The following is a 26,130-nucleotide window of genomic DNA, read 5'->3' as shown; positions in this document are numbered from 1 at the left end:
GTCAAAAAACTTTTTTACTAGATTAAATGGTTTTTGAAGTTGCTCTACTTGCTCTACTCCATCTTCAGATCCAAATACAAAAAATTAGTTTGAAGAAAACAAAATTAAGAAAAATGAACTTCAAAGAATAGTTTTCGAATCTTTAAGAACAAAAAGATAAAATTATTTTAACTTAATAATAGATTTCTATTCTTTGTATTATAATAGTCAAGACTACTGGTTAGAATTTTTATAAAGTTGTAAAATTAAGTTTCTAAATGGTTATGTTTATTTATTTTGCTGTAACTTTCACTGCTATGCAAAGATGAAAATGCCATACAATAAAGCATATGATACATTAATAACTCCAACCAATAAAATAATTTACTATAATGTAAAAACAAGTCTGCCTTTTTCCTTTAATATAAGTATGCCAAATAAAATTTATTTAGCTATTTTGTAAGCATATTTTATTTCATTTAGTTATTAGAGTATATCATCTCTTATTTTTCCTAATTGTTGCTGGTACTGAAAGTCTGCAATTGATTATTTTGTTTGGCAATTAAAAAGATAAAAATTTTTTGCTGCTAAACAAAACTAGATTTAACAACTTTCTACAAGCCAATTCAACCTTTTGTATTTTATTACCAAAAATTTTCTTTTACGATGAATCTTTTCTTTTTTAGATTTTGGATGTGATTTTTGGGAAGTTTACAATATACATTATCCCATTGTATAAAAGTGTTCTGCCAATTTTCAAGAGGCCATTTTAGTAACTTGTAAGTGTTCCATCAGTTTTTATTTATTCAGATATGTTCTGCCAATCAGTTAAAATAATATTAATCTTGTATAATATAATGTAACATTACACTAAAACATGAGAAATTAAATTTGCATATGAAATGTTAGAAATATGTTATAAATCCAAATTTATTGGTTGTTATATATTTCAATTTTTGTTATTATTAATAGATAAATTTGATTAGAAATTACCAAAATAAGATTTAAGAATAAAAATTACCAGAAAAATAAATCTTATATCTTAGAATAATTGTTGGTAAATCAAAATTTATTTACACATATTCATATAATTTTTATATGTCTTACTTCTAATCTTATTTTGATTCACGTCAGATAATACCGTATTTACTTGCATATAAGATGACCTCGCACATAGGATGAGGTGTGACTTTAAAGATCAAAATAAAGAAAATTAGATTTATTAATACAATTCTAATTTTATTTCGTTCAATCACAAGTAAAATATCAAATGCACGTAAATGCACACATTGTCTCGCAAAAATTACTGGCATTTTAACTTTAAGGAAAAATCTTGTAAAATCGACAACATAATTTGTTCATGTAAAGCTGGACAATTGGAAATCATTTTTTTGCCAATTCCTAACAGTCTAATCCACTCTCCGTCAATTACACTTACGAGTTTCAGTTTCTCCGAATTCTGATTTCCGAATAATCATCTGTTTTCACATAGGATTGGATTAAAACTTATAACCAGGCTCACATGTGATTTTAGAATTTCAATCTGAAATTCAATTCAAAAGACATGCTTTTCCTATTGCTATTCATCTTTACTCCTGACAATATACGAGAACAATTGAAATGACCCAGATAAAATAGTTTTGTTTTTAAATACAAGAGGGTAAGCATCCGGTAAAAAATGCGGCTTGCAACCTAGGAATTTGAAGCTGTGATAAATGAATAAAAACCTCGTCTTATATGCAAGTAAATACGGTAATTTAAATTGTAACAAGCAATTATTTATTGTGACATTGTCATAATTGCACCCTGGCATTATTTGAGGTGGAGAACATATTTTAAGGGCAAGCCACTAATAATTTGAGGTGGAGAACATATTTTAAATTAAATAAATTTAAAATATGTTCTCCACCTCAAATCATTAGTGGCTTGCCCCTGTACATCATACTTTTCCATTAGCATGGGGTCATGCCAATCATCTATTAACTGCTTTCAGGGGAAAAGTGTTTAATCGAAATAACTTGATTTCTGGTTTGAATTGGAAGTTCACATATAGTTAATTGGAGCCTCCTGCCCCTAAGGTTTCCATATCCGGTTTCATCTTTCATATATCTAACTCCGTTCTCAAGATTAAAGAAAAACATACGGACAACAGTGGAATTTATACATTACAATTTTTCAAATTGCAGCCGAATTTAATTATTTTTAAATTTAACTGAACCCAATTGATAAATAATTGAGAAAGAACAGTATAGCATTAAAACTAGTTTCTAAAAATTTTATTCAAATCTTACATTTTTCAATTTAGATTAACATTATAAAAATCTAGACATAATGAACTACAACCAACCATTAAAATACTAATTGTTTTTAATGAACTACAATAAAACCAAAATTTTGTAAAAATATTTCATTTGAAACTCAATCTATAACAAATCATAATTTCTCATATTATTCTAAGTAATCACTTCTGCAAAAAAAAAAAAAATTTATATTTTTAAATATAAATTTCTATACTGTTTTTAAATATATTTTTCAAATTACATAACAAAGGCAAATATAATTCTGTAATACTAGAACAGTATTTCCAAGAATTTGTTTTGACATTCTCTAGCAAAACCATTTTATCAGACAATACTAAGTATATTATCTGAATTTTTCAAATATAGATATTTTTCCCGAAAAACCAAACAAATGTCTGTTACATTATGATTTTAAGTCTTTCATGCAAGTTATAAGCCTTTACATAATGAATCACCTACTTTAATATTCTACATAGTAAATATCATTACTGTATTACTTGTATGACAATGTAATTACTAATATTGAATATCAGTTACATCTAGCTTATAGAAAAAGAAAGAAATTTATTCATTCTTTATATATATATATAAAAAAAAAAAAAAAAAAATACAAGTAAATTAAAGTAAAATAAACTATTTAAAATATTCATTTTAAGATGCTAAAATAAGAGTTATAGACTTAATTATTAAATATTAAACAGAGGTGTTTACAGCTAAGTATTATAAAATCATATTAATTCATGTAATTGATTAAATTGAGCCACATGTTTATAACATGTGGCTCAATTTGAAACTGAAACAATGCGTCAGTACATGAAAGGATGCAATATTGAGGGTTATATATCCATTTACTACATGTAATTTTTAAAATTTTAAAGAAAATTCATTACAAGAAGTTAAAATTAATTTATTATGGATGAATTTCAAACAAAATAAAGCTTAGTAGGTTACGTGAGAGAGTAAAAGCGGAAAAAAATTGTATATAAGGTTTGAAATAAACTTTTACCTGCTTTTGACAGATGTTACGAATGAATTATGATCACACACCGATAAGATAGGCGAGTTGTAATTCTCGATCCGAAATACAAACTACTAATGCGCACGCTCTACCGCGATAAATGAACTTCGCTATGACTCTCATTTAACATCATGGTACATACGCATTAAATTACCTTTTAATAGTAACCGTGGAAAAATAGATCGAAATAATAAAGCATCAGCGCTTAAATAGAACGCACGAATAACACTCACACTCTTTTTAAACAATACAAGACGCATACTATTGTAATTTTACTCGACTTGTCACATACAATCTTTGGGTTGTTGATACGCTTTTATGTCTATTTCCCATTTATTTATAAGGAAGATCGTACCGGTTCTAGCATTATAATTTAGTAAACAATGAACTCGTCATTCTAGTTTATCTTGTCCTATATACATTTAAAAAAATTTCACTATCTTCTTCGAAAGTAGGTTAGTGAAACATAAATTTATTTTTTAAATCTACTTTCTATAACATTTCTAAACTTTAATAAGCGGATAAATTTAATATTCATCGTAAAATTTCAAATTTCTACATATTTTACGTATCAATTACGTAATTTCCTGTTCGATTACAAATCTTAGGCGGATTTCTGACGCGCCGTCTCAAGTGACGTGGCATTACACCTCAACTTATTAAAAAAAAAAAAAAAAAAAAGGATTACTTTTGTTTATTATTTCGGTGATGCTCGGTCATTGTAACATTAACAATAATAAAATGTCTAATGATATTTAAGTACAGTATTTGAAAATAATATTAAATGAAATAACCTACTTTTTTTAAAATTAAATTATCATTTTAAAATTATTTTGACGTAGGTTAAAATAATTTTAAAAAAAGCAAATAAATGAAATTTAATAACTTTTTCAATAAAAATTATCGGTATCTTTCCAATAACAATTTATTTACTTCAAATATCGTTAAACTTTTCCTCTTGAATTATTGTATTAAGGATAACTTATTTTTTCCTGTATTTTCCTTTTGAACAAAGGAAAAAAATAAAAATAAATAAATTTCAGTCATTATGTGTTATATATGTGTGAAAATAAAACGTAAGTGATATATTTATATATATATATATATTTTTTTTTTTTTTCTTTAACTTTATGCATTTCATGTACAGTACTGCAAAATAATGATCTACTGTGTATTCAATTTTACACACCGTTAATGTAAATAATATCGAAATATATTTTTCTTTATTAATTTAAAATCCAAAAAATTTGCCATAAATTTTTGACTTTTACAAATATTTTCTACCGTACAAATAACCGTACAATATAATACCGAATTTCCACTATAAGATGAAATATTATACATCCCTATATTAAATACTTTATGAAAATTTTATATGCTTTATGTAGTACATATAGTTAATTATTAATACAGATAAACAGACTACTTTTTACAATGAAATGATTTAAGTTGAAAATGTATTCTTACTCAATAAAATATGATGTATTAATGAAATATTTTAAAATTACAGCAGGATCTTGTATTACGAGATATTATATTATTTACGTGAGGATTCGTGTTCGCAGGTAAATGGTTGGGTCAACCTTTGGATATGCAGGATAATTCTCGCTATTAATGCACACGCTAACTATATTTATTATGCAGCCGCAAGGCCGAAGTGGTAAGTGTCACTCTGCCTGCCACTCCGCGAGACCAGCGATCGATCTGGTCGAATTTCAGGAATTTTTTATGGATTGTCTGGCTGTCTATCACGGCCCCGGAGCATGTGGCACTGCTTCGGGAGAAAAGTAAAGCTCGGCGAGTCTGGATAAAACAGAAGCGAATGTTATTCCCAGGATGACGGAAAACCTTCCAAAGATTTTTCCGTGACGCACCAATTTACAGGATTAATAAACTCCGAACAAAAAACATCGCTTCCTTGAATCTCACGTTTTTATATTTTTACCCCAGATTCCGCTCGTTGATTGGCCTCCCCTCCTCACCTGGTGACAATTCGAAACCTTTTGGGGGCGCGGGAGAGGTCAACTTCGCGAGTAAACTCGACTCCGTTCTAACTCCATTTCCCTAGACTTTGCCATTCTCTTCATATCATCTTTCGTTTTACGTTTTTTCAAAAAAAAAAAAAAAAAAACCGTTTGTTTATACGCGACCTTTAAGTCTTTCTTTGTTCGTTTCTGAAAAGTGAGAGTTCTACCAGCTCGCCAGACAGTCAAGATTCAGACCTGAAAGTTCGAATTCCGTCCGGGACCTAATAATTTCTTTAGTCAGTTTAAAAGAGATCACAGTTACAAAATTTTGATATTTTAATTTTTAATTTTTTCTGAATGTCAATCTTTACAACCCAAAGCAATTCCCCATTTCCTCTTAAGTCACATTCGTGAGACCACGACGAAGTTCAGCAGCGTTAATTTAACCAGTGTGAAGTTATAGAAAATTCTAAAGGTCTCTCGTATATCTTGTTTACTGACAAGTTCTTTCATTTGTTTCAACATCAATTCAAGAAATAAAAGAAATCTATTTCATTTTTTCCAGAGTTTGTAAACCCTGAAATATAGTTGCCCTGAAAGATTTTGGTCACAATAACATTAGAGCTCTAAGCTTGTAGTTATTTGTGATAACTCCATTTCTAACTTTATCGTTCAAAAAAATTTCTCTAAATACTGCAATCTGTTTTTCTGTAAGCATATCCATATTATTTCTATTATGGCTTTGCAGTCTTTCGATATGAATTTATTTGTTTTATTACTAATTCCAACAACAACACAATAAAATATAATATCAATATTTGTCGTTATGAATCAGCTTTCGTGTATTCATTTCACATCCTTGATTTTCTACAGTTAATTTGAATTAAGATTTTTTTTTTTCATTCGTATTGTTTTGTTCCATTGCGAATTTCATCTCTTTCCTTAATAACAGACAACTGAAATCAGCAAAATAATCCATAAGTTTAAAATATTACAAATAAAGTAATTAATATTTTATGCTTGAATTCACAATAAATAAATATCGGCAACTTATCGTGGTTACGTGGACCTTTTCCAAACTAAATTCCCAATAAACAAATCAGGCCTTATTCTAAAGCTTAGTTCACACTGAGCGAATAGCGAAAGCGAATGCGAAAAGCAATTTTTATTCGCTTAGCGAAGTTGACCCTACAACCAAAAGCGAAAAGCGATTGCGAATTTTAAGGAGCCAATCATTTCCAAGCAAGAGAAAACGTCATCTCGAAAAACAAAATGGCCGCTTCCGATATTCCGTCGTTAACCACGTTTGTTTATTTATTGAGAGTGAATGATACGTCAAAAAGAAAACGATACTGGGTGAGAGGAATATTAAAAATCCGTAATTACAACATTTACTCTATTGCGTAGGAAGTTTCTGTAGCCATCTTGAAAATAACAAGAACCACGTGACAACCAGCGGTAATACGATTGGTGGCGAAATTTTTTCGCTAGCGGAAAAGCTCGACGGTTCGGAACTTCGAAGCAATTCGCGAAATGGTAAAATTCGCCGGAAACGACGTCATGTCTGACGTGTTATTCGCTCTGTTTTTCGCTTTCGCCAGCGAATCGCGTTCAGTGTGAACTAAGCTTAAGGTTTTTCTCCTACTGCACAAATATAATGGTATCTCGTACTTCGAACGCTAAATTCGACAAAAATTTGCCTCAGATTTCGAACGATGCACTGAAAAAATGCTCTCGAACCGTAAACGCAAGTTATATCGCGCTCTCGCAATTACGCTCGTATTTTTTCACTTCGTTTTTGGTACGTTTGGTTATATTACCATGTATGTAGGCTTTTCGTCGATTTTTTAAAACTTTCTGCAACTTTTCTTTGTCGACATCTTTTGAATGCCCCCTTACATTGTTTATCCTTCAGTTCAAAATTTTCCGAACGGAACTTTATAAACCATATTTGCTTATTTAAAGCTTAGTATCTTCCCCATGCACATCACGAACCCCCCGTTTTTTTACTGTTCGTACAGCGTTATATCCTTTTTGAAATTCATAAAGAATAGCACACCGGATATGCTTTTTATCTGAAGACATTTCGACTCGATTTCATTCAAACAAAATACGAAGTAAAAAGTTTAAAAAATAGCTTCTAAACAAAGAATACAATCTCTTATCAACAATAATGTGTTAAATCTCACGACTGTTCCAATTAAATCACACAACTATGTTAATGGCAGTTGTTAAAACTACACATAAACTTTCTGTTCAGCCCAATGTAACCTTTACTTATTAACCATGGCATCCGAGGACTGTGTAGAAGCAACAAAAGCTAAACGGAAAGTTGTAGTATCAATAATTGAAATTAAAAAAAGAACTTATTGCGAATTGCATGGAAGCAGTACACGTACGGTGGATCTGACCGAAGTCGACGGCGTGCGACCAGTAAATACAGTTTTCATTTTATTATATATTATTTATGTATTTTATTTATCGTTTTTAAGTTTTAATTTATTATTGGTACAGTATATATAACTGTCTTATTTTTAAAACTCCGCCTTGTGGGAAGTAAGAGGGCTTCTTTTAGCAAGCCCATTATGGGTTCGATTAGGCTAGTGATTCTCAACCACTGTGTCTCGAGATTTTTCAAGTGTGCCGCCGCTGCCAATATCCATACATAAGCGACGTCAGACAAGTAGTTTAATCGATTCTACCTTCCTAGAGCGCGTTTGGAAACTGTAACCGGTGTTACCGGTATCTGCCGGTAGTTACCAGGGCGTTTAGAAAATGTGACCTAAATAACCAACTGCGTTTAAAAATCACTGTTATGACGTCACCGGTTGTCCTGCGGTACTTACCGAAGTAACCGTGTGTGTCGCCAAATTTTAAAATCATTAAAAGTGTACCGTGACGAAAAACAGGTTGAGAATCACTGGGCTAGGTCCACAATGGGGCGGCCGGGTGGTGAGGGACGGGGCCCAACATATCCAGAAGGATCACCCCCGAAAAATTCCTGGGGATTTTTGACCCGTCCGGATTCAATCCCGGGCCACCTTGACCGCTCGGCCATTCGGCCATCTCTATGATGAGCCTGGAAAAAATACAGTTTTTAAAAAAGTGTAAAATTAGAATGTAAAGAATGCAAAATCAGCATTATCGTAACGCAATTACGATATTTATTTTAATTAATTTTTATTCATAACTTTTAAATCTGAATTTCTTTAAATTCCAACGAACTCGTTGTTAAATTCACAACTTAATTACTTTCTTTTTAAATGTTGCCATCTCATATATTTATTTATATCTATAATTACCATATTTAATTTTTAAATTCATATCCATTTTTATTTATATATATTTATTATTACTAATGTTAAAGAAACACATATCTGAAAGCAAATATTATAAATGATAAGTTCCGATTAAATTAAATTATATTAGAAGCGTTTTTATTGGCTATTTAATTAACATGATACAAAGTTAACCAATCGCAGAGTTTCAAGGCTATGAGGTTGTAACATGGCATACTTTCGCGCATAACGATAACGTATAGACATTTTTTTTTTTTTTAAATTGTCGGGCGGCTTATTTGAATCGCAAATAGTTTCGTACGTCTGACTTTAAGAATTTGATCAATCAAAATATGTTATTTCGTTCGGTAAATATATATTTTTAATATAATTATTTAATTTATTGTACGAGTACTCGTAATTCAGGTATTAATCTTTATAGCATTTTAATTTCGTTAAAACTGCTATTAAATTAATGACGTTTTAATTATATTGATCTTCAAAAGTGTACGAGGGTTTTTTTTAGCTATTAACGAATAATTAAAAAGATAAAATGACAAACGAATTTATACTTTTTATAAATTGCATATAAATGTGTGTGTGTGTGTGTGCGTGTGTGTGCATACATACTCATTTTACATGCAATTTATGAAAAATATAAATTTGCTTGTCATTTTATCTTTTTATTTTTAATTTATTATTTGTTTTTTAACACACACACACACACACACACACACACACACACATACATATATATATATTATAATAATATAATTATATTGTATGGACTGAGCCATGGGCAATAAGAAGGGCCCAAGAAAGAAAGATGGAGGTGGTTGAGATGGATGTGTGGATTGTCAAGGGAGATTGAATAAAACTGTGGTCACACCATGCGATTTCCAGCCACGCAGGCAACTGCAATAGAGATGGCTGTTTTTGTTAACTAGTAAACCCTCTTCGAAAAGATGATGGATAGTTTAACAGAATCAAGATTAATCGAGCTAATTTAGTCTCACGATTGCCTGTGGGATTTTAATTCTTTGTTTTTTATCGAAGAAAGGATAAAAGAGCGCAGGCATGACGAGAGATAAGTGGAAGGCTCGGCATTGTAAGTACCACTTTTAGATTTCTGGATATAAAATGTTCGTTGTTTTTAGTTTGGTAATGACAATATTGTTTTAAATATAGCTAAACTTGCGAAAGAAGCCACTGTAATTTTATTGGTTTGTTATAGGGTCATGTGTTTTTGAGTTGCAATGCCAGCGAACAATGTGTGACCACGAGAAGATGCAGTTGCCTGCACTGCTGGAAATCTCATGGTGTGACCACGGCTTAATGAACAAGTATATTAGAGGTTCTGTTAAGGTGGGTTCCTTGAGCAGGAAGATGCAAGAATGCGGGTTGAAGTGGTTTGGCCATGTAGAGCAAAGTAGTGAAGATTATGTTGGAAACAGGGTTGGAAAACTGGTAGTGAAAGGAAGGAGGAAGAGAGGAAGATCAAGGCTACGTTGGAAAAATAAGGTGGAGGAAGACTTATGTCCCCCCTGATTCAAGAGAGAAGTCGCCCTTGATAGGAAGAAATAAAGGAAATGTATTAGAGAAGGAAATGATGACCCCATATGAACGTGGGAAAAGGCAAAGATGAAGAAGAAGAAGAATATCATGTTATACATTTTTATAAGCAATAACAGAATTAAAAAATAAATATTGAAAAGTTTCAATTTTTATTTTTTTAATTCTATTATTGCTTATAAAAATGTATAACATGATATGATTATATATATTTAATGAAATGTCATTACATACACAGTATATAAAGTTTTTATCCTAAAAAATCTATACTTAACTGTGCCAAGAAATTGGTGGATTGTTATCACATATGGAGATCCACCAATTTCTTGACACAGTTAGGTATAGATTTTGAAGGTATTCTAGCTTTTTCCCAAAATATGATACACTCACGTATTACAAGATTTACGCCTTCTCTTACAGTTAGTTTAACTTTGCGAATGTTAAGAAACAAAACTGCGAGTACTTGCCGATTTGATGGTAATTTTGCACCTGTGATTTGGTGATTTATCTCTCCGACTAAGAAAATATGTTTTTTAGTGCTTCGTAATTCTACTGACATTTTCGAAAAAATTATATGTGTTAACAGCCTGACAAATTGTGTTAGAATGGCGAACAAAGCAAATACGTGCCACTTCTCCAGCACATATGCATGTATATGATTCAATGCAAGTCGGCATGGGTTCTAGTGATCAAAATGAGCTGAAATTTTTTGTGGGAGTATTTAAGGGTAAAATAAACAAAACTAGGCCCTATGCGTTAGAAAAAAAAATATTCGAAAAATAAGGGACATCCTAATATATATATATATATCATATTATATGAGATTTCCTATGTATATAATATATATCTATACACAATGTTTTTAATAATATACAATTTCATTAACTATTTTATGTATTTTTTAAATTTATGAAATGGATTAATAAAGTTGAATTAACCATTGTGCCACTAGTTAATTTAAAGAAGTTACTAATATACCTTTAATAATGACTTAAGATTAGAGAAATATTAATGGCTGTGTTCAACTTACTCAACAATTTCAACTGAGCAAAGATAAGATAGTGGTAACTGTTATTTAATGCAACGAATCTGCTGAACGATGAATTATGAGTTAATGCAAGAGGATTGTGGCAGTTTGCAGTTTGGCACTACAGTAGCTTCAGCTTGCTTCCAAAAACTTAAAAACATTCAGTGAAGTAAATTATATTCATTTTAAAGTTTATTTTGCAGATATTTGTTTTTAGTTGATGATAGCTGTTTCTGAATGTATTAATACTGTAATGTATGCTTTTATATGCATAAATAATATATAATTCTTGTTATATGGGTACAGCCATCTTTGATCAGTTACAGCTACTCAAAGGTAGCATAAATGAAATACACTATTAAATGTGACACCAAAACATGTTCTGAAACAGTGCTACTGTAAAAGGTGTTCAGCAGAAAAATACTCAACAGCTCAGTCTGGTGAATGCAGCCAATGTCTTAGATCCTGCTAATATGTAATTGTAATGTGTGAAAAGGTACAGGAAGAAGAATCCTATTTTTTCACATCTGAAGACAACTCATTAACTAGGCTGAAGATAGTGATTTACGAACCATTGCTAAAGATGTATTAGTTACTTCATGAAATAGATTAATATTTAGAAAACTTTCAAAAACATAATCCAAATTCAAATTGTATGAAAATTACACTTTATTGGATGGAATTTTAAACTTTTGGTTTTGAGTTCTGACATGCCTTCAGATACTTAATTACTTTTAAAAGAACAACATTAAATGTTAGCATATTAAAAATATTCTAATTAAGTCCTAGTGTAATCTTTATACATTTTAAAAATATTTAAAAGTATATTTGAATAAAGCATAATTTTTATATAATTTTAAATTAATGTTTACATTATTTGGAAAAGCACTTTTTTTTTTTTGTTAGATAGTTTAAAAAATATACATATCATAATGGTTTATATAACATAATATAATAATGGATATAAGTGATATTTGTATTGTAACATACTAAATCCTGTTTAGTTTTTTAAGTTGAAAATATTTGTGTGAAATATCACAAATAGGCAGAGTTTCTATTATTATAAAATAAAAATAATACAGTATAATATATATATCATAGACTTATCATTTTGATCTATCAGCTATTATGTTTATGATTGATAAATTAAAAGTTTGTTTCAAATAAAATATGCTGTAAATATTCATTACTTAATTATTGTTAATGACACATTATAAATATTTCTTTATTTAAGGTTTTAATACATTAATATAACCAACTTTTGAAGTTAGATATTTAAAATCTCATGTTTTAAGTTTATCTACCCAAAGGAAACATCTACCCAAATGTAATTAATAAACTTTTAATTACCAATAAATATAACTTAACTCCTGTATGAATCATGACGTGATTCATTATTATTTAAATTTATTTCTCTTTAGAAAATTTCAGTACAAAGGTCATTTTCCAAATGATAAATATATTTTACCATTACATTTTTGATATTTATATTTTATTTGTAACATAAATATTACTAAAAGCAAAAAGTAAGTGTTCCATGTTTATCTTATTCAATTTTTTTTTTATGTATTTCTGATTACTTATACTTTTATTAGTAATATTCTCAAATTTATCATTCATAATATAAAATTATTTCTATATATTTATTTATAAAGTAACATTAACATAATCTGAATTAAATATAATTTATTAAAATTAATTGATTTAATATACTTGATTTTATAGAATTAAGAACATGAGTAACAATAATAATGGAACTTTTCTTGAGCCTTTTGCTAAAAAGCAAAAATCTAACAAGGTAAATTTGTATTTTTATTAGTATATTAAAATATTTTGCTATGAGATTTCTTTTAAGCATATGAACTCATTTTATATTTTCTGTTTTAAAATTCACTCACTATTAGATATTAACTAATTATAAAAAAATTTAACATTTATAATCAACTTAAACCAAATATTTTTAGAGAAATGAGAAACATGCCAAGCTTTAAAAATAGTATCAATGTAATTTTAAGTTCATGCAGTAAATATTTCTGATGTATTATTTATTTAATACAATTTACCAAATTTTATATATAAGGGTTGTTTGAATGAAACATGAACAGGGACACAAAATATATGGTGTCATTGGTCACCATAGCATGATTACAATATACATTGTATAATGACAAAGGTGTGTTATCTGCTATAGGAAATCACTTCCTGTGTTCAGACATTTCCCAAACTGATACAAGTTTGGAAAATGTCTGAACATATAAAAAGAGGAATACTGCTGGATGATTCATTCAGTAACAACTGTACCACTGCTTGGACTTCATTGTCAGATTGGAATTGCAACCTTTGAGAAACTTTTTTAAAGGTTGAAAAAAATGGAAGGTTCAAGGCACATCTGAACAGAATTTCTCATCCAAAGTGAAGCAGCATTTGTTTAGACTCTTGATATGTTGTTGCCTTGCAGCTTCCATGTTTTTGGACCTTTTGAAAGTTTGTCAAAGGTTATGGATTCCAATCTGGCAACAAAGTTCATACAGCTATATAGCTATAACTGAAAGATTCATCCAGTAGCCTTCCTCTTTCTATATGGAAGATAAAATACACAAACTTACACCATGTTAGAACACATATTTGAATGCAAAAGTGATTTCCTGTAGCAGCTAATGCGGCTTTGTCATTATACTGTGTATACTGTGGTGACCAGTAACACCATACAGTTAATAACATTAGTCTGTTTCATTTGAACAACCCTTATATTAAGTGGTGTTGGAATTTATCCTATATGACATATATACTGGTGCCTAATGCTATGCCAGATCAAAGTTAAGGCATAGGTACAGAAAACAAATGTTTTGTTTTATGTTTTTTGTGCAAGTATCTGTGACATGTTTATATATATATATCCAAGCCTGATGTATTAATACTAAATCAAATGATTGCCATAATTAATCAGGCTATTTTTTACTTCAATTAATAATTAGAAACTAAGTAATTTGGTGTGTATGTGGATCCGATATATTTCAGTCTCCTATTAAACCACTCATCTTGTAATGGGATATGGTAAACCCCTGGTGCTCTTGCGTCATCTGTGCTGATGCTAGATAGAAGGCGGAAAATGTTGGGATTTCTCTTATATGTTATGCGTAGATTTGAATCTTTGGCAATCTTCTTGTAAATGTGATGTAGGGACTGTTCATAGCTTAGAATTATCCGATTACCCTCCACTTTGTTGATGCTTGTGCTGGTACTGACTTACTTAGTTTAGTATCCATGGACCTAAGATCCATTTTACAAAGCACCCCAAAAGGGAGCCCCATGAGGACACCTCTGTTCTGTACATATAAAGCAGAGGTGTCCAAGAGATGATAAGAATCCCTGGACATGGCACTGATCCGAGGTGTTTACAACATATTCTTAACAGACAACAGACTCGCACACAATCGCTACTACTTTGGGGCCACCCTGAGATCCATCCAACAACACTTAAAAGAACATGAGGATGATGTTAGGAAATCCAACCCAATTACCACCTTAGCTGCATATGCCATCACTAATCAAGATTTTACAAGTATTTTTTGGGACCAAGTCCAAATCATCCAAAAACATAGGTAATTGCCAACACATATGCTATGCAGAAGCTTTTCATATTTGTAAAGTGATGTGTACGGGGTATTCTATCAATTATAAGGATGTTAACTCTCTTTCAGCAGCTTGGAGGTCCTTTTTTGTATATCCTCTACATAAATAATGTGAAGCCTTGTGACCATCTACAGAATGGACTATTTATATTATTTAATTTAATAGATGGGGGTTCATTATTTAATATTTTATATTTAATTAATTTTAATGTTATATGGTGTATGTATCGATTTAAGTTTTACGTATTCCTAACTAGCCATAAAGTGAAAACAATTGTTTTATATGCTGTTAACAACTATGTTAGCTCTCTATTTTTTTAATTCTGTTAACATAAACTCTTTACCTTTCAGTGCAGATAGATATAAAAATTATTTAAATAGTATATTTTTTCTTGCATTCAATTTTTCTGATTTAGTATATTTTTAATGTTTATTGATAAAATAAATAAATTGAAAACTTAGCTCAAGTAGCTTTTGATATACCTTGTTTTCTAGTTTGATATTTATAATTTATATCATTAATGAGGAGAAACAAATTGTATCTACTAAACTTAATTTAAACTAGTAATGATATGAATTTAAAATGTTTATCAAATAATTCACTTTTATTAAATTTGGCATGTACGCACGCACGCACGCACGCACACACACACACATACATATATATACATATATATATATATATATATAAAAATTCCTAAACAAATTGCATTTTGCTTACTTTGGATATGAGGAAATTTGATAGGAATGTTTGTTTTGTTTGAAAATAGCTTTATACATTTCATAACTACAAAAATATGTAAATATGTAATGGAAAAAATTTAAAAATCAGAAATAAGTAGAAATATATAAATTTTAAATCATCTACTGCTTGTTTATTGTTTTAAAATTTAATTTTTTGATAATTGATTTGTTTTATATTATAAAGATTATTTTTCTCAGTTTTATGAATTTTATTTTTAAATTTTATAGTAAAGTAGAAATAAGATATTTTTTTAAATGTCTACTTACTTAATTTTAATTATAATTATTCAATGTTGATCTTGTTTATTAAATTTTTTTACATTATTTATAAAATTGATTTATTTTTTATTAATAAAATAGTGTAAAAGATAAAAATTACTTCCAAAAAACTCTTATCTTAAAACCGATGGAGTCAGATAAAATTTTTTTTTTTTTTTTTTTTAAGGAAAAAAATGATTTATTTTTGTTAAATTATATCTTATTTATTTGCAATATTTGCATTTATTTATTTGATTATTATGTACATAATTTATATATATATATATATACACATACATATAATAAACTGTATATTTACAAAGTTTACAAGTATGAATTCAAGTATGAATTCAGTATGAATTCAAGTATGAATTTTATTTATATTTTAAAAAATATAAATAAAAATTTATTTAGTATTTGGATATTTAAATTAGTATATTCACAGTATTAACTGAAACATACTAGATCAGTTTTTATTACTGATATTTTTAAATGAAAAAGTGATGATTAATATTTTTTCATAAGAGCAGATATTTAACAGTTATTGCAACAATTTAAAAAATCTTATGCATTTTTACTACATTAGTTTCTAATCAGAATCTTGTAAATTTGTATAAAAACTTGTACTGCTTATTTTTTGCACAAAATTCTAATTAAAATATGAATAAACTTTCATTATAATAAAATTAATGAAAATTATGTAATTTATTAGTTTAATTGGCTAATTCAACTTGTGTTCATTCTTTTATCTTAAATTAATATTTTTGGTTAATTCTTTTTTAAGATATACATCTGAACTTATATAAATAAAAGCTTTAATGTTTAAATTGAAACTTTTTATTAAACCTTTTTGTAATAAAATAAAAGCTTGTTTTATTGATAATTATCACTATATATGACTATTTTATTTAATGTTAAAAATTAAAGGAGGGTAAACGATGAAAGAATTATCATATAGGTTAAAATTTATAGGAAATTTTGACTGCTTTAATACTTAAATATGGACATCAAAATATAATATGTATTTATTTTAGTTGCACACTATACAGTTATAACAATAGCAAACCAGCAGGATGAAATTTATATCAATTGCAAGTATTATATATAAAAATTGTTTTTTATAACAATATACATTTAGTTATTTATGTAGTATTTTTAGTGATTTATTCTTAAGTTACAAAAATGCTAAGATGAAATAATTTGGTTCAAAAACCGTTAGAAAATTAAACAATGACTTCTGTGTAATTATGTCTTATTTGTTGAAGATATTTATCAAGAAATTGAAAATAGTAAAATTAGTCTGTTTACTTGGGTATTATTTTAAAAAATAAAATGCATACAAATTTTTTTAATTTAAACTTTGTTGGACTGCAATTTGAAAAATTGTAGACCTATAAATTCCAACTGTCATCTATTCGTTCATCTGTCTTTCCATAACCTTGAGAACAGAGTTAGTTAGATGAAGGATGAGACCAGATACGGAAACCTTAGGGTCAAGAGGCTCTGATTAACAGTGTATGAACTTCTGATTCAAACCAGAAAGCACATTATTTCAATTCAAAACTTTCCCTGAAAGCAGTTAATAGATGACTGGCAAGACTCTATTGTTAAAGGAAAAGTATGATGTACAGCGGCAAGCCACTACTAATTTAAGGTGGAGAGCATATATTTTATATTAAATAAATTAAAAATATGATTAAAACTTACAGCCTGGCATTGTGACAATGTCACAATAAATAATTGCTTGTTGAAATATAATTTATTTCTTGCCAAAAATAAGATAGTCTTACACTGATATCTGAACTTTGACATTCCACTATCTGAATTTCTGCTGTGAATCTTTAGTACCAATTGAGATATTAAAATTGAATAATCTCAGTGTTATGAATTTATTCAAAGCACATTTGTAAAAGTTTTAAAAGTTACAATAGTAAAAACAATTAGAAATAGAGAGAAAAACTATGCATTTGTTTTGTTTGTTTCTGTATAGCAGGAGTCTTCAACCTGGGTTCTGCAGAACCCTAGGGTTCCCTGGAACGTTGACAGGGGTTCTACAAGTGATCACTATTTGCTCAGCTAAAACGCACGTAAAATGGAAATCACTTATACAAGGAATTTTTCATGTAGGAACAGGGTAGTGGACTGTCTTATTAAAATATTAGATTAATATAATATTTAAGTAAAAATTACAATATTAATATAAATTGGATATAAAAAGGCAGTTTATTTTAAAAAATAAATATAAATAAATATTTTATGGATAAAATAAAATCTTGAAATTCAGTAAAAGTCACGTGCTTCAAATACACCAATCAAGGTGCATGATGTCACATATTAGTTTTGTTAATCTCATTCTGTCTGTTAAATACAATCACATACAAGCATACAAGTGAGTATTTATTTTGTTTTTATATCATAATTGATAACTCTTATTATTTATTTACAATTTAATTAGACTACTCGCAGCAATAATGGATATGTGGTTGAAAACTGGTAAGCTTCATTCCACGGATGCTGGACCTTGTTTCACTACTACTGTTGAAAATGAACCAGATGTTAGTACCAAAAAGTCGTCTGGTGATTTGGATTTATCCATTTGTAAAAAGCAGAAGTATAATGAAGAATACATAAAATTTGGTTTTACATGGATTGGTGATGAAAATAAACCAAAAGGGTTATGCATCAAATGTGAACATGTGATGCACAACAGCAGTTTAAATCCTGCAAAATTGAAAAGACATTTGGAAACAAATCATCCAACTTTACAAAATAAAAATATTGAGTATTTTAAAAGAAAATGTAATGAGTTGAAGAATAGAAAAAAGACCTTTATGAACTTTGTTAAAACCGATAATGATAATGCTTTGGAAATATCATATTGTGTCAGTTATTGTATTGCTCAACAGGATGAAGCTTATACAATCGCAGAAAAATTAAGCCATGTATAAAAGATGTAGTTGCTACTGTGATTGGGGAAGAACATGCTAAATTAGTTGATTGTATCCCCTTTGGATACTACATTTTCAAGGCGTGTTAAAGATATGTCTAATTTTTGTGAAAATGAGCTCATAAGACATTTGCAAGTTTCTGAACATGGATTTACTATTCAATTTGATGAAACTACAGATATAGCTGGATTAGCAACCTTGCTCGTTATTGTGAGATATATCCATGGAACGGCTGCTCAAGAAGATAGGCTAATCTGCAAAGTCTGGCAAGCAGAACAACTGTGGAAGAAATTTTTAATTTGATAGATTCATATTTCAAAAAGCAAGATATATCTTGGGATTTATGTCATCAAGTATGTACTGATGGAGCCAAGGCAATGCTTGGTAAATTGAACGGCATAGTTGCATGCATGAAACAAAAAAATCCTCACATGAGAAGTACTCATTGTTGTCTTCATCGACAAGCTCTTGCAGTGAAGAAAATGCCAGAAGAGCTAAAAGACATACTTAATGATTGTGTTAAAATTATAAATTTTATCAAATCAAGGCCATTAAATTCGGGAGTTTTCAATTTAATTTATTGTGTGAAAGTATGGGAAGTTTACATAAAACACTACTGTTGCAGACATCCGTTGATTATTTCATGGAAAAGTGTTAGCAAGATTTTGCGAATTAAAAGATGAAATAAGAATTTTCTTATCTGAACAAGCACCTCAATTAGCTCAAAAATTAAATGATGCAGTTTGCATTTAGAAAATGGTAGATCTAGCAGATATTTTTACCTATTTAAATGAGCTCAACACATTGCTCCAAGGAACAAATATCAATATTTTCAAGGTACAAAGTAAAATTGACACTACTCTTTTAAAATTGAAATTTTGGGCAGATTGCATTTTGAAGGAAATATTGAATGCTTTCCTAATTTGCACAATATTTTAGTAGACAGTAACGCTAATCTCGATAAAAATGTAAAAAATAATTTGGTCCAACATTTATCATATCTACAAAAAACATTTCTTGAATATCTTCGTGTTCAAAAAGAAAAATTATCTTGGATTCAAAATCCTTTTCAAGACTGTGACACCTCCAAACTCCCAATAAAAGAAAGAGAACAAGAAATTGATATATTGACCAACACTCAATTGAAACTAAAATTTAACCAAATTGATATTATGCATTTATGGATTGACATTAGAAATGAATATTCTGAAATTGCCAAAAGAGCTGTGAAACATCTAATGTCATTTGTATCAACCTATATATACAAAAAATCTTTCTCTTTGTATGCTGCCACAAAAACAAAATACAGAAACAGATTGGATGCTGAAGATGACATTAGGTTGCAGATTTCAACAATTATTCCCGATGTAAAAATGCTTTGCGATAAAAAAAAACAAGCACGGTCAAGTCATTAAAATAATTTTCTTTTTATTAATTTGTTATAATATAAAATATTGTTCCTTTTGTTAATTATTCATAAAATGTATTCTAGAAAATAAATAAAATAAAAACCAATTTGCTACCTCACTATTCATCGTCTTATTAAGATGTTTGTATTAAGATTAAATAAAGATACAAAAATAATTTTGCAAATTTGAGTAGAAAAAAGCTTTGATAAATTATTTTATCTGCTACTTAAACATGAGGTTCTTTTAAGAAAACCATGAGCTCGAAAGATTCCTAAAAGTGTAAAAGGTTGAAGACTCCTGCTGTATAGCTTTGTGTGTGTTATACAGGTATCCCTTGCTTAACATGGTTTTGTTTAATGTGAGATTTGATTAATGCATGAAATTAATTGTGGCAATCCCTTTATGTATGTAGCAGAAGTTTTAATTTACACATCTTTACTTAACATAGATACCATATTTTGATTAATGTGATTTTGATATATGATTGATTCAAGTGATTAATTAACCATGTTAATTAAGGGATACCTGTACATGATTTTTCAATTTAATAATTTTTATCATAAAATTTCAATGAAGTGTTATGAGCTTATTGTTTTAGATTTACTGACTTTTGTAGATGTTGGGCATCTTATGCTTGGTCTCTGTAGAGATTTTCAAGTCATTCTCTTCAGACAATTTCCAGCTTATTCTTAACTGTTTATTGCAAAATGTTCACAAAACCTCATTTGTTTTTTTATTGTTGTTCTATTTTTATACATTATTATTTTAATATAAATGTACAATATCATTACAAGGTTTTTATTGTGGTCTACTGCATATTAAAGAAAAACAAAGTTCCTACACAACTCTTAATAAGGGGAATATAGAAACATACTCATTGCATTACCATAGATTCTTTAATGACCTTATTGTTTATTAGTAAGGTTATTGGAGTTTGTAATGTTTAATATTATGCGAAAAATATGAATTGATAGATAAATAGGTTTTTTTGCAGCATATTAATGTAATTTAGTGAAATTGTTTGAGATGACAAAGAATGAGTTAGAACTTTTTCCAATTTGAAACAATGGAAGTCTTTGCTCAATACTTGAATTTCAAAATTCCTGAATCATTTTCTGGAACACATTACATTTGTATAATGGGGTATGGCTGTATTTTTAAATATTGCTGTTTTTTATTAAATGAAAATTATTGGTACTGTAATTATTTATGTAAAATATCTAAAATTTTGAATATTTGTATTATCAATTTTTAATATAAAAAATATAATTAGAATATCAATTTTTAATTTTGGCTTATTCATTATATATAAGTGCTGTTTAATTCTGATTTTCTCTACTGTACTTAAAATAAAAGTTCAAAGATGATTAAACATTTTAAGAATTTTTTAGACAATAATTATTAATAAAATAAAATTTAACATGAATTGGTAACATAAGTATTGGGTAAATATATTAAAGTTTTTGCATTTTATTAATTTTTAAGCTATTTTAAATAATTTTCTACATCTATTTTTTTTTAAATTTATTGACAGAGAAAAAGAAAGTTTGAAAATGAAAACAACAGAAGTATTTTGAGTTTAGATGCCATAAATCTGCAGGTAAAGAAATTATTGAATGTTAAAAGTTGTTTACTTCATAGATTATTTTTGTAATTTATATCAGCATGAGTAATTAAGAAAATCTAGGAATGAGTTGCATAATTTTCCCAGCAAAACAATTTAAAATTGTGGCAATGTTATGATATTTTACTGAAAAAACTTTTTATTATATTATTATAAAATGGCCAAAAGCTTAATTTCGAAGGGTAGAAATGAGTTTTATAGTTTTAGAAACTTGTAAATGCTAATAACAAGTAAAATCTTCATTAAGTCCAACCCCAATTGAGATGTGACTCATGACTACCCTCTATCTTCCCACCCCTGACCTTTAACCAAAGAGAGTGAACAAAATCATGCACTCATACATACAGAAAAAAAACTCAATGTTTAAATCTCCTGTAAACCTTGTAACCGGTGCTGCCAAAGTTTGTATGCGAACGTTTTCGGCCCCTCACTAGGTCCTTCTTCAAGCGATATTTTTCTTTTTTTGACCATTAGATCGAAGAATATCCACTTTCCGGATAAAAATTCAAATTGTCAAAATTCCGAATCTAACGAAACCGCGTGCTATCCATCATTCGAAACTTTATGTAATATGATAGCATGCTTACATGAAGATAAGCACGCAATCATATTACGTAAAGTTTCGAACGATGGATAGCACGCGGTTTCGTTAGATTCGGAATTTTGACAATTTGAATTTTTATCCGGAAAGTGGATATTCTTCGATCTAATGGTCAAAAAAAGAAAAATATCGCTTGAAGAAGGACCTAGTGAGGGGCCGAAAACGTTCGCGTACGAACTTTGGCAGCACCGGTTACAAGGTTTACAGGAGATTTAAATGGTTTCACCCCGGTGTGTATAGGTGAATTATAAACTCAATGTTTTTGCATTTCTCAATGTTTCAAGGTCCAAAAATGTAAAAATCTTAGAGGAGTCATTTTTTGACTAATTGCCATACCTTTCCTCTGTTATATATAACAACCAGAAGAATAAAAATGAAAAAGGTCTGAGAATATTTCACAAAAGAGTTTTTACAAACATAACTTATTTATCCAACATGCTCAAATTATCATACCCTGCTTATAGTCCAGCACATACTATTAATCTATCCTCAATACAAAACAATCTGAGAAAACCATCTCAACAATAAATATTCCCAGATGACAACAAAGTTGTATGTATATTACTAGATGGCAATAGATAAAGTCAATTTATTATGACATATCTTCAAGCAATAAACCTATATCAAAGCTCTAAAACAGTATGTTCAATAGCAAGATTTGTGAATTCTTAAAATAACCAAAAGGATATCTAAATACCCAAATGTCTTGACCTGGTATGTTTGGCTTACACAAACATACATCAAATGAAGCCCGATATCATAAGCAAATACACCAACAACTGCCGTAAATGATTGGGCTAAATTTTGGATAAATGATTATAGATTAGAAATACAGTAGAGAACCGAAAATCGGAATCAATTGGGGACTGGGGTTGTTCAGATTAGGGATTTGTTCCGATTACGGTCTATGTACGAAAAAATATATTAACCTGTCCGATGTTCAAACTTTTCTCCGTTGCGTGTCGCTTCATGTTGAATTTTCGTCGATTTTAAGCCTAACGAAAATTTTTATAATAATAATCGAAGCTATTGTATCGTTAAAAATTATTTCTTTATTTTGTTTGTACAAAATAAATATATCGAAGAATATAAAAACATGAAAATTATACTTTAGAAGTAAATTTAGTATCAAAAACGTTCGATTCAGCACGACACAGTCCGACTGAAAATCGTGCCGATTACCGGCGATTCCGATTACCAGGGTGCCGATTTACGACTCTACTGTAAATTAATTAAATATTATAATTATTAATTTTAATAAGAGATGGCACCTAACACCTAACTCTAGTGCCATTTATTTCTAATCTATAATCATTTATCCAAAATTTAGCCCAATCATTTATGGCAGTTGTTGGTGTATTTGTTTTGGCTTACTTAGGCTAAAACATACCAGGTCTAGATATTTAGAATGTGTAGTTCAAGGGTGTAGGCCTTGTACTATGCATTCCAAATCCAACCAATCAACTTATTTATTCTGATCATTAATATATTTTTATTACTAATAATTGATAACAATAATAATAATATATATATATTATAAAAAAATTCATTAATTCAAACTATTATCAGCCTAGCATTGAAATACAATTAACCCTCAAATTAACAGACTAATTGGGGGAAAAGGTTATTCACTGTTTCCACAAGTTCATTAAATTGACTGTGTTTTAAAAACAATTATTAATAACAAACTTAAAATGTGTATGATGTGTTAAAATGTCACTATGATATATAAATTGACTCATTGTTCCAACCTTTTAACCTGTTTTGTTTGTGAACAAAAAAGGTTTCTTATAGGAAAACTTTTTGCCCATTAAATCTGAAGATTGTTAAATTGAAAGTTTAATGCTTTTGTGAAGTATAACAACAATGATACTAAGATATTGACACTTGCCATGGTCCTAGCACATGGCAATAAGAGACAGTGTGGATTTACTAGATTTTCAGTCATGCTTACCAGTGTTGCATGCAAATATGAACAGGCCTGTATAAGACATGCTACATGTACAGTACATTCTATTCAATGCATTCCAGTTTGAAATGAACTATTTTAACCTGAAGCTAGAATCAGGTAGATTCCAAAAAAGTTTGTAATTTGTCACATCTTCCATGTATGAAATCCTTATTCAGTTTATTAGAAGTAAACAAACTAGTGTTTTTAAATAGAATGAAGAAATGTTTTTATATAAAGATATTACATAAATGGAATAAAATTATAATTTGCTAATAATTTTAGAATAATGGAAATTAGAGATAATTAAAATTTTATTCTAAACTGAGATTAAATTATTGGTAACCTTTTAATTATTAATCTATTGATTTGACTATCTATTTGATAATACAGCAAAATTTATAATTGTAGTGGTTATGAAATAGATGAAATTAACTTAAAGATACTTGCACATAATTGTTTAGAAGAAAATTTAATGCTAGAACAGATAAGGAGATCCAGAGCATAAATATAATTGTTTAGATATAAAATTAAAATTGATAAAATTTTATTAAACTAATTTATTTTGAAATTAAGCATGGAAAAAAAATTACAGTATTAACAAATATCTTAGATGTAAAATTTAATTTTTATTCAGAATACCAAACTTATTGCTTTATATTGTTTCAAACTTTGCTGCTGTTGTGAATGTTAATATTCTATTAATTTATTAATTAAATAGATTTATACAGGGTGGGCCAACGAAAACGAAACGGCAGAGTTAACAGAACACATTATCAGCCTTAATTTTATTATCAATTTTTTTTCCTTGCATGATTTCCGAGATGTTTCCCTCAAGAATAAAATCGACCTGTCCGAGCGATTTGCTTAAATACAAATCCAACTATCCAAAATCTCTGCCATTTTGTTTTCGTTGGTCCACCCTGTATATTTTATATGTAATAATTTCTGAAACTTAACATTTTATTTGTGAAATGTTGAACATTAGATCAACATTTAGATAAAATTAAAAGTATAAGGAAAATATTAATTTTTAGGAGCAGTCATTTAAGCGTCGAAAACCATTAGAAAGAGTACAATCTTTTGCTTCTTTATTGTCACCAGTTAGCCATGTGAAAAAAGTTGGGAATGCTCTTCAGGTATGTTAATGACTAACAATGAATAAAAAGTTACAATAACATGAATGTTTCAGTGTCAGAATATTAGCAAAAAATAATAATGCAATTTATTTTATTTTTCATTTATTTAATCATCAAATTAAGCAAATTATAATGTACTGTGGATGATCAGTTAACGAACAGTTCGGATAATAAACACTTCACTGAACAAGCATAAAAAGAAATGATGGAAAATAGCGAATATTGATTGATTTTTCCCTTGTCTTCAGGTAACAATTCAAAACCTTTCAAAGCATGGGAGACATCAACATTGATGCTCTACCTGATACTGATCAAATAGTGTTTCCCCGAACTTTGAAACTCTCTATTGTAATTCCAGCTTTTTGTTTACTTTTCTGACAAATAATTTTTTATAGTCTTCGCAAGACTGTCAGGCACTCGTTAAGTTTTGTGTCAGATTTAATTTTCTAAAGGTGAGAGTTTAACTGTCCTATCAGATATTTGTTAATGTTTCAACACCAAAATTTTGAATTTCATTCGGATCTCACATTTACATAGTTCTTTTGTGTGCTAGTTGATTTCTGTTCTCTGAATTTTTGTGAGTGTTTTTCTGAACTTTTTATTTCAAAAGGAAATTGATAATATTATGGAGCCTAAAAAGAGTAGTGTCAAGAACCATGCTCATCATAGAAACCAAGCAAGAGATA

General features: G+C 28.8%; 2 protein-coding genes and 1 long non-coding RNA gene across 5 annotated transcripts in view; 2 read left to right on the top strand and 1 right to left on the bottom strand.

The window, feature by feature from the left end:
- Positions 1-3,688, bottom strand: part of LOC136978974 (solute carrier family 41 member 1-like) — a 32,236-nt gene extending 28,548 nt beyond the window's left edge. The window contains exon 1 of one of the 2 annotated variants that reach the window (XM_067274866.1): positions 3,286-3,688. The gene's annotated coding sequence lies outside the window, so the exon portion shown is untranslated. The remainder of the gene's footprint in view (positions 1-3,285) is intronic. The other variant, XM_067274865.1, reaches the window with a different exon arrangement.
- Positions 1-26,130, top strand: part of LOC136979447 (uncharacterized) — a 218,886-nt gene that overhangs the window by 163,422 nt on the left and 29,334 nt on the right. The gene's annotated exons all lie outside the window — the stretch shown is intronic.
- Positions 8,764-26,130, top strand: part of LOC136978966 (rho guanine nucleotide exchange factor 3-like) — a 43,758-nt gene continuing 26,391 nt past the window's right edge. The window contains exons 1-4 of one of the 2 annotated variants that reach the window (XM_067274843.1): positions 8,764-8,910; positions 12,867-12,939; positions 21,667-21,732; positions 25,343-25,444. In XM_067274843.1, the coding sequence (XP_067130944.1) occupies positions 12,877-12,939; positions 21,667-21,732; positions 25,343-25,444 (231 nt within the window). In that variant the 5' untranslated portion in view covers positions 8,764-8,910; positions 12,867-12,876. Of the gene's footprint in view, positions 8,911-12,563; positions 12,668-12,866; positions 12,940-21,666; positions 21,733-25,342; positions 25,445-26,130 lie in introns of those variants that run through there. The other variant, XM_067274853.1, reaches the window with a different exon arrangement.

Source organism: Centruroides vittatus, unplaced genomic scaffold (genome assembly GCF_030686945.1).
Source record: "Centruroides vittatus isolate TY-2023 unplaced genomic scaffold, ASM3068694v2 contig_1154, whole genome shotgun sequence".
NCBI classification, from domain to species: Eukaryota; Metazoa; Arthropoda; class Arachnida; order Scorpiones; family Buthidae; genus Centruroides; species Centruroides vittatus.
Note: the sequence above shows the minus strand (reverse complement) of the source record. Positions and strands in the feature narration are given on the sequence as shown.